This window comes from Chlamydotis macqueenii, chromosome 3, assembly GCF_036417535.1.
Source record: "Chlamydotis macqueenii isolate bChlMac1 chromosome 3, bChlMac1.mat, whole genome shotgun sequence".
Classification (NCBI taxonomy): domain Eukaryota; kingdom Metazoa; phylum Chordata; class Aves; order Otidiformes; family Otididae; genus Chlamydotis; species Chlamydotis macqueenii.
This window is the reverse complement of record NC_141558.1, coordinates 70,328,100-70,345,032: the sequence shown is the minus strand read 5'-3', so window position 1 is coordinate 70,345,032 and position 16,933 is coordinate 70,328,100. Positions and strand designations below refer to the sequence as shown.

General features: G+C 49.3%; 1 protein-coding gene across 1 annotated transcript in view; it reads right to left on the bottom strand.

The window, feature by feature from the left end:
• The window catches only part of LOC147601297 (TOG array regulator of axonemal microtubules protein 2-like), a 33,058-nt gene extending 17,589 nt beyond the window's left edge, over positions 1 to 15,469 (bottom strand). Inside the window, exons 1-7 of the mRNA XM_086743349.1 lie at positions 15,414 to 15,469; positions 9,886 to 9,926; positions 6,208 to 6,315; positions 5,168 to 5,467; positions 1,904 to 2,094; positions 1,135 to 1,288; positions 393 to 545 (exon numbers count right to left, since the gene is read on the bottom strand). Coding sequence (XP_086599475.1) covers positions 393 to 545; positions 1,135 to 1,288; positions 1,904 to 2,094; positions 5,168 to 5,467; positions 6,208 to 6,315; positions 9,886 to 9,926; positions 15,414 to 15,469 — 1,003 coding nt within the window. The remainder of the gene's footprint in view (positions 1 to 392; positions 546 to 1,134; positions 1,289 to 1,903; positions 2,095 to 5,167; positions 5,468 to 6,207; positions 6,316 to 9,885; positions 9,927 to 15,413) is intronic.
• Between the last annotated feature and the right edge of the window lie 1,464 nt (positions 15,470 to 16,933).

The following is a 16,933-nucleotide window of genomic DNA, read 5'->3' as shown; positions in this document are numbered from 1 at the left end:
CTCTACTCTGCCCTGGTGAGACCCCACCTGGAGTACTGTGTCCAGTTCTGGAGCCCCCAACACAAGAAGGACATGGACCAGTTGAAGAAGGTCCAGAGGAGGGCCACAAAGATGATATAAGGGCTGGAGCACCTCTCTTATGAGGACAGGCTGAGAGAGTTGGGGCTTTTCAGGCTGGAGAAGAGGAGGCTCCGGGGAGACCTGATAGCGGTCTTCCAGTACCTCAAGGGGGTCTACAAGAAAGATGGGGAAAGGCTGTTTAGTAGGGCCTGTTGCAATAGGACGAGGGGTAATGGTTTTAAAATAGAGGGGGGTAGATTTAGATTGGAAATTAGGACAAAATTTTTTACGATGCGAGTTATAGAACACTGGAACAGGCTGAGCTGGCTCACCTGAGGAGTTGCCACCCTGGCTGCTGACAGGGATGCTGGACAGTGAGGGCCTGTTGACCCGATTCCTCAAGGCAGTACCAGTGTTCTCCCTGCGTGCATTGCTCGTGCTGGGGGAAAGGGAAACTGTCCCATTGACCGGTGGTGGGGCAAAGCCTGCAGAGACCAAAAAGCACCTTGTAAATACACCCCAGTATTTCACAATGTAACAGCAAGAGAAAATGCAGATGACTGGCTGATGCCCCTGGGCTGCATGCTGACTCTTAATTTCATTGCCCCCAGACTCATGGGAGAACGTGCAGGAGTACAAGCAGAGCCTGTCAGCTGCAATGAAGTCAGGAACGCTGCTTGCTCATGTGCCTAAAAAGTAAGCAGTGGCTAAGGGCACCAGCACAGCTCTGCAATGAAAGCTGCTCAGCAGGGCGTGGTGTGAGCAGGATAATCTGTCCTATCCTGTGAGCAGGATCTTTTGTGCTTTAATTAGAAATAGCTTCATTTTGTTTCTTCCAGGTTAGTCCCTTGGCTGGAAAGCATTCTTTTGCACTCACCCGTTCACCTTTCCTGGAGGCTACTCTCAGTTAGAGAGTCTGAAGCCCCAGTGTTGCAAGACAGAGTTATCCAATCTGAAAGACTTTCTAGGAGAAGGGGAGGAGGTGATATTCTGTGACTGACACATAGACGTTTGCAACACTATGCAAAGAGGAAGTAGTGAACAAAGAGGCCCACAACTACAGCAACCACTTACTTTCTTTGGCTGCTTCTCCAGGGTCAACACTCTGTGTAGGGAGCTGCAAGGACTTTTCTCGCTCTTTCTCCCTCTCTCGGAGCAAAAGCTCCATCAGTATCTTTCGCTTCTGCTGTATTTTCCTCTGAAGGGACTTGGACAAGACAACATGGATCTAGTTGCAATGGAAACACATCATAGAGCATAAGGAGAGATACACAAACCATACACAACACCTCATCAGGAATACAGAGTTAGAGTGTCATTGTGTTCCATGCAGCTCCATATACATCCCAACAGTTTCACAAGTACTCCTTCTTTCCTCACCTTGGCATGCAATTACACCCAGTGGTGTGTAACACTTCATTGCCATAACCTTCCACTGGTCCAGGATACTGCTTCTCTGTGTCAGGAAGCCCTGACGCAGGACCAAGAGAGCCCTAGAAATTCTCCAGCCCCATCTGCAATCACCAGCCATCTTTGCTTCTGGGCTTCCGAGCACGCCCTTGGCGCCTGTTCACTGATGGGCAACTTGCTCTGCTGTTCAGATCTGCTCTGAATTGGCTGTTGTACACAGAGAATGCTTCTGGCGTCACCTTAGCACCACCTCCCAACCAGTGACCTCTGCACCAGTGAAAATACTCAAGCAATGGCTCTGCAGCTATCAAAGGCATGCCCAAGAGAATCTGCTCCCACAGAGGGGAAGATTAGGGTTTTCAGTGACAGTGTGTGCTAGGCACTGAACAGTCACCGCAAAGGAAACCTGCTCGCCCCTGCCCTGAACCCTTACCCTCCCATTGCTGTCCTTTGAGTCGTCGTCGCTCAGAAGGCCGGGGCTCACAGGCTGATCCATCTTCTTGGCCTGGCTCTGCGGGAGGCCTGTTAACGGACGCACAGGTTCACACAAATGTCCGTCAGACTTCTCGCCACCAACAGCGCGATGCTGGAGAGCAGGCAAGATGGGTTCCAGAGTCCCCAGCTCTGATAAGAGACCGATACAGATTGTGAAGGAGAACAGCGAGGAACACATCACCTCTGCAAACAGATGGGGCACTACCATATTGCACTGGCAGCAGAAATGCCATTGCTCTGTTGGCATCAGACTCACACCTACTGCATGATGAAGGCCTCAGCCCTTGGCTTCTGGTGAGCAGCTGTGCTTGACAGAGAGGAGCAGAGAGATGGAGACTGCCCTTGCCAAAAAGGTTCTTTTCTGCTCCCATCTCTTTTGATTTTAGGAAACATCCTCTTTTTCCCAGGTCCTAAAAGAACTCCTGGTTTTTGATAGCTATGTTTAGTAGCCTTTGTAGAGGTAAGAATCAACATTTCCCCCTCTTTGCTGGAATAGTAAAGCAAACCTTAGGGTTGCTGGAGTGTAACCAAAACCAGCATTGTGTTCTTGAAGCTAGAATTCATTTTCCCCAAGGGGTTTCATTCTAACCTGTAGCAGTGACAGGATGGTTTTTGACCAAACTTTGACAGTGCCACCCATGGGTCAGCATTCCTATGTTCATTTTAGGGCAGCCATGCGCTGTACCTACCTAGACATTCAAGGGTCTTCTCTTCGCTTCTGCTGCCTGATCTTGGCCTTAAGAAAATTGAGGATAAAAGAATATATGAGGAGATGGAAAGAGAAATGGGGAGAGCATTAAAGGAGGCACACTTCCTTAGCAAGGTCGTTCTGAGGAAGGAGGAAATGCAACCCATCAAACCAACAACATGCAAAGCTGATTAATTGCCATGAAAGTTTCAGTTGTTGGAGTCACACAGAGCTCATCAAGCTCCAGCTGAAACACAGGAGTCATTCTTCTGTTTGGGCTTAACCATCCAGTTCTGCTGTCTCTCCTGTTGAGGCTAAGGGCCTCTCACTGTTACATGCATCCTTTCTGAATCAGCAAGACATGGTAAGCCAGACAGAAGTCTGTGCTGAGGACAGCTACGTTTATACTGCTGGAGAAGCCTAACTTTGCCTGGCCATGCTTTCAGCTGGTGACAGTATCTCGTTACACCTGGCAATACCACTGCTGTCTCCTGAGAATAATATTACACCTCCCAGCTCTTCCAGGAGCAAAAAGGGGTTTTCCAACTCAACTGCTACGTAGGGATGTTGAGACTGCCCTTTAAAAGCCATGCTGAAGCTTTTAAATTGGAACTCTATTTCTAGGGTCCTTGTTTATTGTTACAGCTAACATAAGGCTGACGGCTGGATTTCCACACGCATAGCCAAGCAAATAGCTTTCCATCAGTTACAGCTCTAGAGCTGCTCTCTAGCACCTTGCCTCCTTTGGTTTTAACTGCTATGGAAAGGTTAGACAGCCATAGGATTATCTGTGAAGGGAGCTTTCTCTGGGCTCTTGTTTTGCAATGAAGGCCCAGACAGAGAGAAGTTACGCCTGACACTTACAGAAGCAGCATCTGAACTGGCAGAGAGCCCTAACATATTCTTAGAGAGCAGGATGCTGCTTTTGACATTGTGCTGGATCATCATGGCTCCACAAGATGGTGACAGCACAGGAGTTTGCATAACTACAGTGGAGAGCTGAGTGTGGAAAATAATCTCACGAGACAAGAAGTAGAAGGTGCACAACATCTTGGAGAAGTAGACACCTTGGCTTACCTCATCTCCAGGGCCTCTTGGACAACCAGGTGCTGAGAGCTTGGGAGAGGCACTGCAGCGCTGGCGGGAGCCCCATCCAATGGTCTTGCTGACTTGGGGATAGGGGGAAGCAAAGCCGGTCTCAGTGACTTCTTCCCATTCTCAGCACTGCAATCCAAGGGCAGCCAGGAAGCCTGGAAAGAGCAGAATGCAGTGCTCAGCTCGAGCATCCAGCCTTCCCCCTTGATGCCACAAGAGGTTTAGCCGTGCTCTTAGCTAAGACTTAGCAGGAAAAGAAAAGTCAAAGTGATGGAGCAGCTTGGCCTAGGATGGGCCATCTAAATCAGGCAGAGCTGATATGAAAAGCCACGAAGGCACTGGTGTGTCTGCAACAGTGTCTGCCATGTACAGATGGTTCAGTGATAAGTGCATTTTGCTAACTGCAGAAGGATATGCTCAACCAGAGCAGACACGTCTAGTTGCTCTGCCTGGTGGCTGGTGTGTTCTCAGCCATGAAACACAGCAGGGGCCACTGGAGAGCACAGAAACGAGTTAAAGACCTCTTCTCTCATTGATATAGGCGCAGGACATGAAGCCTGCAGTAGACGCTGTTCCAAAGGCAGCCTGAAGTGCCATGTCCAGCTTAGCTTTCCCTTGGCTGAGCTGCGTCCCTGGGCTCACACCACAGGGAAAGGAGACCTCAGAGCTCTGCCTGCAGGAAGTAAACTGAGGATTCACCACACGCGATTTGGCTTGGCTTCCTTACTTTATATCCTTGTCCCTCGGACATCAACTCCTTGATATTCCCGTCAGTGTCATCACAGCCTGTGCCATCTTCCCCGTGCTCCTGCTCTCCGTTGCTCATCCTGCTGGGCTCTGAGGAAGGAAGGCTGCTCTGGATGGGAGGCAGGGGCTTGGAGGGCACCAGGAGCCTTTGGAAAGCCGACCAGGAAACTACTGGCTTCAGGGTAAGCCCCTTAGGGTCACTGCAGTCAGTCAGGCCTGCAAAGCAGAGACACAAAGCGTAACAGAAGCAGCACTGCAAACCTAAAGCACCTGAAGCCAGATATTTCATTGGACAGATTTCTTGGAAATTGTAAGTAACTGCACAGGGAACCAGGCTGCTGCTGGCAGCCACTTGAAGCAGGCAGTGAGCAACATCTACCCACTTCAGGAGCACCCTGGTCCCCCGGGCTCCCATCAGACAACAGGGAGCCCACGGACCTGTGCTTACCCAGAACAAGTCACCTGCACGTACACCCTTCTGCTCCTCTCCCTGCCCCACGGTTGTACACCCCTTACAGCACAAGGAGGGCTACGCAGGGGACTGAGAGCAGCGAGGGTTATTGCAGGGGGGGCACGTGCAGGGGAGAAGTGTTCACTGGGAAGGTGCGCCAGCGCTCTAGGCTGGGATAAGACCCTTCTTCGTGCAGGAGAGCAGGAATGCTCCTGCCTTACCTCTCTGTGAGGCCAACAGACCCTCAGACATCCTCCTCATCTTCAGCTTGCTCTGCATCTGAATGGTTTCCAGGGCAGCGCTGCTCAGCTCCCTCTCTCGGGGGTCCTGGGTCAAGGCTCGGTGAGAAAGGTGGCAGAATTCATCTCCAATCTCACCACTGAGGTGCTGCACACCAGCCTTGCTGACCCAGCCATCCAGGGGAGAGATGGCCCTTGGGTAGGGAGGCTTCCCAGCTCTGTCCCCATCCCAGAAACTCGGCTGCTTCTTCATCTGGCTTGTTAATACGGACTGAAGACAAGCTGTAGGCAAAAGGGAAGGAGTGAGTTAGCTGACCTCACACCTTTACAATCAACCCACCAAATGAGTGAGGCATTCAAGGGGTTTTTTTTTAATCGCTCAGAACATCTGTGTTTTTTTTTTGTAAAACCAGCATCACTTTGATTCTTCCCAACAGCATTGAGCTAGCAAGCCAGGAGACAGAAGCTGAAGGCCCCACTGGTAAGAGGGGGAAACGGATTCCCATTTCCAGCCTTGGCTTCTGTGAAGACTACCAGTAAAGACCCACATGGTGCTACTGGTATTTCTGCAAAGCAGAAAGACATCTCAGCAAGCAGGCACACCTTGCCAGTGTTTCTACAGCACCATCCCATCCTCAAGGTCAGATCTGAAGGGCAAGCAGAGGTAGAACTGGGAATTTACCCATGGCAAGATCACCCATGGACAGCAAGACAGACCTCACATCTCATTACCATGCCCAATGTATGGCCAGGTGGGCCACAGTCCCTGTCCTGGCTGGCAGTAGGAGCGATCTGGCTACTGTTGTTAAAGGAGAAAGCATAATGAACCAAAGATAGAGAGATGATGCCATGCGCACCAGGGGTGGAGGGCAGGATCAGCTGCAGCTCTCTTCTCAGCCACCTACTCTGACACAGAGCCAGCACAGGAGGGCTGAGCTCCAAGGACCATTCTTCCCTGAAATTTCTTTTTCTTCCATTGGGCTGAGGCCACCACTGCATACCCAACCCCTTTCCATCCTCACCTTCTTGCTCAGTGGTCCAACCGCTGCCACAAAACTGCAAGCTCAAATCAGTGCTTGCGCCTCGCAGTGCTGTGTATCTGCGTTTGAATTTGGGAGCGTGGCAGTTAGCTTTAAAATAAGGACAGCAGAAATGACAGAAATTCGCAGCCTTTGCTACGGAGAGGACAAAACACACCGCTCTTCTCCAGAGAAGACTAACACACCGGTAGTGAGCTGCAGTCCTGGCCTCTGCAACGTTCCATTTGATCTCACAGAATGCTGCCTGTGAGGTCAAGAGCCCATTCCAGCACTTTGACACCTGGATGTTCTACACATTTGCATGTGTTTCCCTAGTTGCCCATGCACGACTACAGGACTTCGTTCCTCTCCTTTCAAAGGGCAGACAACCCACAAGGCTCTCTAGAAGTTCACAGTGTCTAATGAGCAGATGCTTTCCAAAGCTAGTTTGAAAGTCCTGTGTTTCTGTCATTCCCACTCCATGTGGGGTTGGCTTTTGTTGCTATTTTTTAATTTCTCCTCACAACACAGAAAGTGCTAGGACACAAACAATTAATCACCAGGTGTTCTAACTAAAAGTTTTGCACTCTGCATTAGATATCCCCAACATTCTGTGGGCTTCTTTGATTACTGTATCTGTGGGATGCAACTTGTCTACCCAAGCCTTCTCCTTTGTTCTGCTTCACTGTTACAGGGGTTGATTCCCTGCTTGCTTTACTGCAGAGACACCCAAACTCAACATCAACGTGGCCTGCCTCGAAGCATTTTTGTCAAAATCACGGTCACACTTTCCAAATGCTGGAGGAGGTCTACTGTCGGCATAACTCCACGCCAGCAGCTGCTCTCCCCATGCCTGTATGGACACGGCAGCAGCAGCGGCAAGCCTCTCTCCGCACCCACTGCTCTTGCAGCCAGCGCAGCACGCTGGAGTTGTTCCCACTGAACGCAGCACTGCTGCTGCAGCAGGAGCATCGTTTCACACATACAATAAGAAAGAGCTGTAAGGTCACACTGGACTTGCCTCAAGAACAACCAAAAAAAATGGAGGGTGGACTAGTTTGATCCATGCTAATAGAAACTTATTGGGATTTAAGGGGGGCCAGCAGGCTAGCAATACTGCAGACCGGTGTGTAACTCCTGTCTCTAGCACTTTCCACCAGTCTGTAGGACTTTTTCCACAGGAGGGGCTAGATAAGATTTTGTGACACAGCATAACCCATATGTAGGGGTGCCCGCTATCCAGAAGCTGTCTGCCATGCTCACATCAGCAAATCCACATCGCATGGGGCCAGTGGAGTTGTGGGCAGTGTTACAGGGCACAAGGGTGCCTTTACTGTAGGAGGGTAAAGGAAGCTTCTGCTCAGCCCTTCAGGTTACTGCTGTAGCAAATCGCCACCCTTTCCAGGTTCAGTGGATACCTACTATGCTAATGCGAGTGGTGACCATTGTCATTACAGCAGTGGGCTCTACAGCAGAGCCTCAGCTTGCTCACCCGGGGCTGGGGGAGCATGGATATTGCCAGGAAGAAAGGAAATGAAAAAAAGTGAAGCAAAGGCATTCTCTCTGGAGACACAAAGTGGGAAATAGAGGGAGAAAGTAACCAGCCAACACCTCTGACAATGAGCAGAGTTCCTGTGTCTCAATCCTTCAGAGAGTTCAGTTTGTCCTCCCTCTGCTGCTGTGGCAGGCTGGCATCTCCACACCCCAAAAGCAATTCAAGACGTGTTAGAGTGTGGCTTTTCCCTCGTGATCCTCCTACCTCTTTCCCAGAGCCAATTTTCAGAGATTGATGCTTGTAGTAATAAAGCCCTTTGAAAACAGAGGCCAACCTGGAGGCAACTTTGTTGGTTTCCCACAGCGGCAGGCCTTGAATGCACTGGGGGAAAAGTGGTACAGAGAAGCAGAGCTGTTTGTTTAAGTCTCACTAACAGCTGGAGAAGATCTTGTTTGTCCAGGAGCTGCATTACTCCTCCCCCTCCTTTGCTGATCCTGGCGTCTGCAGCTGTTCCTCTCACAAGAAAAATTCTTCACAATTGGCTCAGGCAGACGCCTCTCATGTTCTCTTCATATCTCATCTCCTCTCCACTTCTTGCAGCGGGGCTGGGCCAAGTCAGGCCCAGTCAGCTGCCCGGGGAGAGGCCAGAGGGTGAAGCCTGCAAGGCCCACAAGGCTCGAGCCTCCCCCGCTCTGCCCCTGCTCAGGTGCTTCACATCTTCTCTCATTTTATTTTCTGTTTTCCCCATCTTAAATATGTTACTGCAGAGGCATTATCAGGGAACATTCTGCCACTAATTGTCTTGGCCTTGGCCAGCAGCAGGTCTGCCCTAGGCCCGGCCGAGTCCACTGAACAAAGGGGAGCAACTTCTAGCAGCTTCTTATAGCAGCTACCACCGTAGCCCCTGCCCACTAAATAAAACCAGCATGAGGTTGTGCAACCACTACAGTTAGTAGGCCACAGGAAAAAACTGAAATTGTGCTAGCAAGAGCTGACCTGACAGAAAGGATTACGTTCATCTTTTGCATTGCGGGATCCCTGTTTCTGCATCCCTCCTTGAAACAAAGACATTTTGATCCAGCTTTCATGTTGTTTGTTTTCTTAACAGATTTTTGGTGGGTTTGTCCTGAGGCTTCAGAATTTGAACAAAAAAGCGAACCAGCAGGCACTGGAGGTGCTGGCTTTGAGGATGCCCATGCTCAGAGATGCCTTACAACCTGCGCTCTTTCCTCTGGTAGAAGCGGGGGTTTTTATTGAACTGGATTTCTAAGAAGTGCATTCGGTCAAGTTTACATCCAGTGAAACAAGATGAAAGGAATGTGCTTTGTCCTTGAACAATGTGGGAGGAAGCGTGGCGCAGGCTCTTTGCTCTTGCTGAGCTTCATTCTGTAGTCTGACTCTGATATGGCAAGCTTTGAAGTCAGTTCCTTGTTTTGCAGTTTTAGGCAGTAGTTTAGGCATGTAATGCCCAAATGAAAACGTCCTTTTGAATTCAAAGATTGAGATCCTGCATTTGGATCTCAGTTGGTGTTATGAAAGATCATATCACAGATCAGATGAAGAACAAAACGCTTGTTCCATAGTCAGCTTGGAGGTCTCCTTGCCTGTGGGGTTACAAATGCCTTGGCTCCCTTCTTCCACAAGGGTATAGAACCCATCACTGTCCCCTTTTCTAGATGCTTCAGCATGAGGCACCAAGCATGGCTGTTGATGTGAAATACGTACCTGCAGCTGGGAGGGGTCCTGATACAGGATTGGGGGTGAGGTCCCAATCTGCCCTGTGTCCTGAACCATATGGCCTGCTGCACGTTGTGTCTTCTGCTGCCTACCAGGCTCTTGCTGAAGCTCTCAGGGATCCTCGGGCTCGTTTTGGCTGGGACCAGCTGCCCTGCAGAGTGCACCTCCAGCACATCCCTTGTTGTGGTCGAAAAGCTACATGTTTGCATGCTGTGGACTGGCAATACAGTGGCATCTTCCTTCATGGGTAATACTACAGGAGTCTACTTTGGTGTCTTTGCAGTTCAGCAAAACCACTTCTAACAGCTACTGTCAGTGTATTGTCTGTGTATTTGGAATTATGCCCTTGTGATCGGCTGTAGAAACTGATTGTACGCATGAGAGTAGTATGTATTTCTTGAAAGCATGTGGCGATACTGTCCTGATGTCAGCTCCCTGCTTCCCCTCACCTGGCACAGGTTTCAATTTGCCTTGATTTGGAGGCAGTAACCTGAAAATAAGGGACCCAGAAAAGCGGAAATAAAAGGATGGAAGTAAATTAGAATGGGGTTATAGTAAGGAGCTTTTTTCCTGTCACCTGTGCTTTGTGGTTGATATTACTGATTCGCAACAATGAGTACAAGGATAGACAACTGGGTGGGTTGATGCCAGGTTTGCAGTTTACCTGTGTCATTTATGTTGTCTGTCAAAGGACCTGAATTCCTGCCGACTGTAACTGGTGAGCTGGGTAACCAGAAGCTGCGGTGGTGCAGTCCTTATGTGTGAGTTCCCAGGCAGGCTTGAATGCGTGCCAGCATTTCCCAAAGCCCCAGGAGCCTTTGGCTCTGTGCTGCTTGTCTGCTTTGGTACAGAAGGAGCTGAACAATACAACCTGGAGTACAACTTTGCTAGAGTTCAGGGACAAAGGGATTTCTGGAGGTTGTTTGGGCCCAATTTGACTTCCCCAATGAACTACTTTGCTTTTGGTGTGAAGGGACGCTGGCCCATCAGAACTTCTGCAGAACAGCTTCCCGGAACACTCTACGTTATTATTTCCATGCTGGCAGATGGCAGAACAGGAGCGAGGCACATCTGCCTCTCATCACACTGACTTTACCTAGGGACAGGTTCAAGCAGACAAGGTGGGACATGGTTTTTTGGTTCTGCTCATTTTTATGGGCGTTTGCAAAAATTCAAACAGGCAAGTGAATCACAAATATTTCAGAAGTCAGGATACAGGGCTTTAGTGGGGGAAGAAAGGCTCTACTGGAAGAATGCATGAGCAAAACGTGCACAGGGCATTTCATAGAATCATAGAATCACAGAATGGTTAAGGTTGGAAGGGACCTTCAAAGGCCATCTAGTCCAACACCCCTGCAAGAAGCAAGGACATCCCCAACTAGATCAGGTTGCTCAGAGCCTCAGCCTGGCCTTGAACGTTTCCAGGGATGGGGCATCCACCACCTCTCTGGGCAACCTGTTCCAGTGTTCTATAACTCGCATTGTAAAAAATTTTTTCCTAATATCCAATCTAAATCTACCCCCCTCTATTTTAAAACCATTACCCCTTGTCCTATCGCAACAGGCCCTACTGAACCGCCTCTCCCCATCTTTCTTGTAGGCCCCCTTGAGGTACTGGAAGACCGCTATCAGGTCTCCCCGGAGCCTCCTCCCAGCTCTCTCAGCCTGTCCTCATAAGAGAGGTGCTCCAGCCCTTATATCATCTTTGTGGCCCTCCTCTGGACCTTCTCCAACTAGTCCATGTCCTTCTTGTGTTGGGGGCTCCAGAACTGGACACAGTACTCCACGTGGGGTCTCACCAGGGCAGAGTAGAGGGGGAGAATCACCTCCCTCGACCTGCTGACCATGCTTCTCTTGATGCAACCCAGGATGCGGTTGGCCTTCTGGGCCACAAGGGCCCATTGCCGGCTCATGTTGAGCTTCTCGTCCACCAGCACTCCCAAGTCCTCCTCAGGGCTGCTCTCAATCCATTCTCTGCCCAGCCTGTATTTGTGCCTGGGATTGCCATGACCCAGGTGCAGGACCTTGCACTTGTCCTGGTTGAACTTCATGAGGTTGGCACGGGCCCCCCTCTCCAGCCTGTCAAGGTCCCTCTGGATGGCATCCCTCCCTTCCAGCGTGTCGACGGCACCACACAACTTGGTGTCATCGGCGAACTTGCTGAGGGTGCACTCTATCCCACTGTCCATGTCGCCGACAAAGATGTTGAACAGGGCCGGGCCCAGCACGGACCCCTGACGGATGCCACTCATGACCGGTCTCCACATGGACATTGAGCCATTGACCACCACTCTCTGAGTGCGGCCATCCAGACAACTCCTTATCCACCGAGTGGTCCGTCCATCAAACCCATGTCTCTCTAATTCAGAGAGAAGGATGTCGTGCGGGAAGAAAAGATTTGAAAAGATAAGATTTGAAAATCTTAATGTGACAGATGAGTAGTTCCTATGTACTTAAATTCCTAAAAACCAAGCAAAGAAACAGTCCCCCCTCACCCACCCAAAACTCAGGTGTCCCCCTGAAAATCTCTGCAGATACTGATATCAACAATTCATTAACATTTTGTGCTCCTTCAACATTTCCAGCTCTCAGGGTGTTTGTTTTTTAAGCTGTAAGGTGCCTCTCTGGGGAGGAACAGCAAGTGGGAAACAGCGTCTGCCAATACTGCAAGAGTGTGAGGCAAAAAGTGAAGTGTCTGTTTAAAAAGGTGAATGAGAAGAGTGTGGTTACCAAAGCAGAAGCTTAACTGGGGTAGCAGGATCAATTCTTTGCTACACACTTGCAAGAAGATGATGAGGGACTTCCTTTTTACATCTCATGCCACAGGGAGCACTTAATAGCACAGCGCTGCTTACAACCGCTTTGGGACTTGGCTCTGCAGTCGTTCACAAAGCAGCAGGTTACCTGCTTTCTCGGTGCCACTCCAGGTGACACCGCAGGTACCGTAGCGCATCCCACGCGCATTCTGCCTCCAAGAAAAGCTTTGCTTGGCTTTCCAAAGCAGAAAGACTGGAGACTTGCAGACCAGTCCAGGTAACAGTCTGTAAACTAAAACAAGACCCCAGATCAACCACAGGCAGCATACGAAAAACTAAAACACATATGACAGTCGTGTATTGGGAAATCAGTTGGTTTTCCATTCTCTCTGCCAAGATCTGATGTCAGAGATGTTACAAGAGCCCCTGAGAGCGGATGGTCTTGGCAATGAGCAGTAATTCTCTCTTGTAAGAGTAGCTTGGAGTCTTGTCCCTAGATCCCAACAGGTAACTTAAAGGTTTAACACCAGCTTATCCTTAAAGTGTGAAGGGATGTGTGGACTTTTGAGCCTTCTCACCCTTTGCCTCTGAGGAGGGAGGCGGTCACTCCTGCAAAGCTCCAGGATGCAAAACCTTTTCACTGCTTACATGTGATTTAAATTTTGAGGGCCCTGATGTGAAATGTTTAACAGAGCTCCTTGTACAGCAGTCAACTGTGGATTTGCAAATGTGAAATGAGAGCTTTTCTTTTTGAATTTAAATCCTCTCAAGTAACTCAGAGTAAAGGGGCAGAAATTTCTGTTACAAAATGCAGTTACCCCTGCCCTTTCCCTTCCTCCTTTTTGTTTTTCCTTATAACCTCAGAAGAGTGAGCAGAAATAAATGCTTCTCTTTCAGATAACACATTGCTGCTGCAAGCATTTGCCTACCAAGTGCCTTTCCTCAGTGGCCAAGCTCTGCTGGATGTCACAGAACATCTCTCAGGTATTGCCTGCTCCAGCTAACCTCCACTTCAAGTCAAAAAGTCTTCAGAGGGAATATTTAGGGGAAATGCCGCTGAATAGAGAGTGCAGTAGATCATCGAACACCAGAACGTCCTGAGCTTGTCCCTCCTGCAAAATACACGTTCTAGGTGTGTTTCGCAGGGGCTTGCCCGGCTGCTGTGGAGGTGTGCAGCATGTGAGATGAGAATGGTGCTTAAGCTCCAGCGCTGAGCCCTCACTGGGACATCTCAGGAGCCGCCTCCGGGAAAGAGAGAGGCCAAAAATACCCTGGCTGGCTCCTCTCTCTTTGAAGGACAGTACAGGAAGGGTCATGGAGGTCTGTAGGAGGTCCCTTTTCTACAGCCAACAACCATCTTTCAGAAAAAATTGTGGCTACACGTATTCCTGAGGATCAGTTTGTTTTGTCATCACAGGATTCTTCTTTTCCTGTTAGGTCCCCTCACCCTTTCCCTGCTTGCCAGAATTGGTTTTAGGTACTTTCAGGAGCTGTTTAAATCTGGGTGACTGATGCTAGATGAGCAGCGTGGAGGAAATGAAGGTCCTTGCATGACAGAATTTTAAACGGTTCCTGCATAACATTTCCACTGAAAGAAAATAAGAACATTGTCTTCAGACCATTTCAGATTTTGGTCTCTCAGCAAAATCTGCCATGCAAGGAGCCTATTGGTAGTTAATTTTTGTTTGTATTTAATATTGCTGAGTTCTGAAAATGAGCTGAGAGCAGCCTTCAGAGAGAATGAGAGGGAACACTTGGCTGTTTGGTTAAATTTCAGCCTCCTGTGTAAGATTTTTCTGTCTCTGTTCCCCTTTTCAGGGAACATTGTGAGGGTAAGTGCCGTTAAACCTGTGAGAAGCTCACGTGCCATGGCAATCGGGTCTGGGTAATTATCCAAGACATCCTGAAGTCTGAAAGAGCTGCTCATTAGAGGCCACCAAGCATGAGAGGAAAAAATACTCAAATCAGACCATTCTGCCAAAGACATCAGTTTGTCACTGATGTTTCTCATGAAGCTATCAAGCAGCACACGTGTTTTGTGGGCTGGAGATTTGCAGTGTGGTACAGTACTGCTGTTTGCTGTGTGCCACTGCGCCAAGGGAACTGCCAGATTCGACTTTTGGCATTTGTCATCAAAGGTCACAACAGAGTAATCCTGTTTTTTTCTGAGAAGTCTTTCAATTCCCTCTCTAAGCTGCATTTCAAAATCTTCAGCAGCTGCTTTAGACAACATCTTAATGGAAATCAACAGCAATTTGACATTTTTATCATTTGTAATGCAGAAGTGGGTAGTGAAATGACTTACAAAAAGTGTATGATTGACTTTGCTGGGCCTATCACGGGTACAAGGCCTCTGATGCAGAGACAGCCTCCGTTGCCTGTTTCTGGATCAGCAGGCTCTTTGAGCTTGCTGATACTAGCCAGAGAAGGCTTCTGAGAACCAAAACTAAAGGTAGGTACTTGTTTGCATCAAGGTTGTTAAGAAGCTTTTCTCTCTCGCCCGGCAGTGCTTGTGACATCAGTTCATCCCCAGAAACCAAAAGCCGTCAAGCGCTACGCCCTGCCTGTGCTCTGGTTCTTCCTGGGAAACAGCATCCTGCCTCTCCGAAATGGTAATGTCGGGGCTGTGGTCACCAAACTTGCAAAGAGCCTCTACCAATTTATGTGCTCCAGGCTGAAGAAGCATGCCGCCAGGCACTTCCCACATTTGGCGGAAAACCTCTGCGAGATTTTGGACGTGAACATCGGGTGAAGGCTTGGTGTGTCCCAGGAAGCTGACAGAGAGGCGCTGAGTGGGACAGGTGGAGGCAAAGGTGGACATGGCAGTGGCTTTGGTTTTATTCTGTCTGTTTGAAGAACGCGATTTACCTGACAATGTTTAGAGCTTCAGCTGTACATAGCATATCTTGACGTAGGCTTTTAAAAAATAATAAAAAATAAAAGGAAGTATTTTTGAAAAGATTTTTATCTTGAGCTCATCTTCCCTAAGAAGTTTGCATACATACGAAAGAAATAAAAGCCTCGTGTGAATGCAATTTGTAACTGTCAAAAGGAAAATAATGTATTTATATACGTACTTAGAAAGTAAGAGATGTGCATACATATATATATATATTTATATTTACTGACAAAGTAAGGGATGGGCTTTGGAAGCATTGAGGCCATAGGATTGGATGTTTTGACTCTGGAAGCAGAGAATTGAGAGATCAGGACCTGCTCACCCGGAGGATATGCGGTATCGGAGGATGTGCAGCTCGCTGTACGTGCCGGTGTACATCGCAGGTGCCAAGCTACCAGGTGACCCCTTTACAAGTCTCTGGTAGCTGCTGGTGCGGTGGCACATGCCTGAGATGCCCAGGTCAAGCTCACAACCCCAGTCTCCTGACAGCAGAAATCTCCCCAGCTGTGCTGAAATTTTCTTTCCCTTTCATGAGATGCATCTTGTCTGCAGTCCCCTGTCCTCCCCTGTGCAACGGACTGATGTGACGAGGTGAGCGGTGCCATCCGACCGCCTCCCAGCACCTTGGGGCACCCGTGGGGAGGTGCAGGAGAGGGGCTCGGGGCAGGGGGCTGTGCGACCTTGCAGGGGGTGCTGGCTGACACACGGGGTGCTGGGCAGCGAGTGGTCTGGGGGGTATCCTACAGAAGCTGGGCGAGGCAAGCTGTGGGCAGGCATCGTGGCACAAGGTAGAGTTTTTTAATATATAGATGTTTTCTAAATGTCTTTTTTCCCTCTTTTGAGAAGTGAAGGCTTTGCCTTATATCATAGAATCACAGAATGGTTTGGGTTGGAAAGCACCTTGAAGATCATCTATTCCAACCCTCCTGCCCTGGGCAGGGACACCTTCTGCTCGACCGGGTCACTCAAAGCCCCATCCAACCTGGCCTTGAACACTTCCAGGGATGGGGCATCCACAGCTTCCCTGGGCAACCTGTTCCAGTGCCTCACCACCCTCTCAGTACAGAATTTCTTCCTTCTGTCTAAAATAATGTGGACCAATAAAGCACTTCTGAATGGGAGATTCAGGAAACAGAGTGAGGAAGGGATGTGCCAGTCCCTCACCATGCAAAGGTTTGGAAGCTCAAAGGGGAGAAGAGATGAGAACAGAGAGGAAGAGCTGAAAGCTGCAGATGTTGGTGCATCTGTAAAGAGCAATCCGAAAACACAGCAGCCTCATCTATGTTCATAGAACCCTCCATATAGTGGCAGAGTTTTGAAAGAAAGAAAAACTGAAGGTCTGAGTGAAGGAATCAAATTCTTTTTTCATTAGTTCTGTTCTGGTTTGTTTAGTGAGGTGGGGACTCAGGTGGTGGCTTCTGTAGGAAACTGCTAGAACTCGCTCCTCTTTGTTCAGTGGACTTGTCCGGGCCTAGGGTGGACCCGCTGCTGGCCAAGGCCGAGCCAATTGGTAGCAGAATGTTCCCTGTTAATGCCTCTGCAATAACATATTTAGGAGGGGGAAAACAGAAAAAAAAATGAGAGAAGATGTGAAGAAGCTGAGCAGGGGCAGAAAGGGGCAGGCGCGAGCCTTGTGGGCCTTGCAGACCTCACCCTCTGGCCTCCTGCCGGGCAGCAACTGGGCCTGACTTGGCCCAGCCCCGCTGCAAGAAGTGGAGAAGAGGTAAGAAGTGAATGAGATGTAAAAAGATCCTGAGAGGCGTCTGCCAGCCTGTTGTGAAGAATTTTTCTTGTGAGAGGAACGGCTGCAGACACCAAGGTCAGTGAAGAAGGAGGGGGAGG